General features: G+C 27.8%; 1 protein-coding gene across 1 annotated transcript; it reads right to left on the bottom strand.

Moving 5' to 3' along the window:
- Positions 1-302: 302 nt before the first annotated feature.
- LOC108916541 (peroxisome biogenesis factor 10-like) lies at positions 303-1,109 on the bottom strand (the record flags this gene model as incomplete). Its single annotated transcript, XM_018722821.1, has 3 exons — positions 303-687; positions 740-982; positions 1,036-1,109. Coding segments are annotated over 3 exons (653 nt in total), but the record flags the coding sequence as incomplete, so codon positions are not given.
- Positions 1,110-1,209: the final 100 nt, after the last annotated feature.

The following is a 1,209-nucleotide window of genomic DNA, read 5'->3' as shown; positions in this document are numbered from 1 at the left end:
AGGGATTACTTTATTAAAAATATGTTTATATGTCTTTTGACGTTTCTTTTGTTTAGGTTTATAATTTTTACGTTACTTAGTTCCACTTTAATAATCTAGTGAGCATTGGATTATTAAATGGACAATTGTAATTGGTTCAACAAGTANAATTATTCAATCTTACTTTATTAAAAAAAAATCGCAAATGAATTAAGTTATTTAAAGAAATTATTCAGATAAATAAACTAAATTAAACAGTAACTTTTCCTTTATTATAAAAAAGAATATGCAAAAAAATTATAATTTTTGCATCCTTAATACACTTTATATTACGTATATTATTTAATTTCATTATTATTATTACCTGAACATTCAAGTATAATTCTGTAAAAATATAATTCTACTGGAGCTAATATTTTCCCTACATACAGGGCAAGATTTCTGGTAACTTAAACTTTCATAAATACAAGTCCAACAAAATACATGACCGCACGTTGTTGCACAGGGAGATTTCATATTTTCTGCACATAAGACACAAGTCCTGTTGGATGTACTTGAAGAAACGGGAAAATTTTCCGAAACATTTCTATCATGATTGAATAAAAGTTGATGTATAAAATTAAATAAAATATAAAATAATGATATATGACCTAACAGATTGAAACTTCCCGTAAATGTATCGTCTTGCAACCATTGTCTCAAGAGTACCTGCAAATACGTAATTAATTCTAATACCTATAATAGCATTATTTCGAATTACATATCGTATACCCATTAACCTATTTGATAAATTATAATATTTGCCATTGGTGTAGAAAATAGATTGATGAATTCTCGCAACAGTTGATTTTCGTTCTTTGATGAAATCTATACATCGCAAAAGAAATGATTTTGCTTCTTCCCTTAAGGCTGTCGATTTAGATATTTTATTTTTGGAAGAACTGAGTAGTCTTTCGAGTAATGGTTCACCACCTATATAAAGAATTAACCATAAAGTTTGTACCTACGAGTATAGATAACATTAGCAACTTTTCCAAATTGTTAAATACTTCAAACCATTTTTGAAGGAATGTGTCCATCCTGATCGACCCTTATGGTACCTGTATACTCTTCTCCTAGTGTCTGGATACCTAGTTGTTAATGGGCCGCAGTATATATAACCAGTTTGCAATTTTATAGTTAAAAATATTGACTTGTGTAAGGAAAATATCACTTTTACAATTATTTTTT

The sequence above is a fragment of the Anoplophora glabripennis genome, unplaced genomic scaffold (genome assembly GCF_000390285.2).
Source record: "Anoplophora glabripennis isolate ALB-LARVAE unplaced genomic scaffold, Agla_2.0 scaffold7625, whole genome shotgun sequence".
Lineage (NCBI taxonomy): Eukaryota > Metazoa > Arthropoda > Insecta > Coleoptera > Cerambycidae > Anoplophora > Anoplophora glabripennis.
This window is presented reverse-complemented; position numbering and strand designations above follow the sequence as displayed.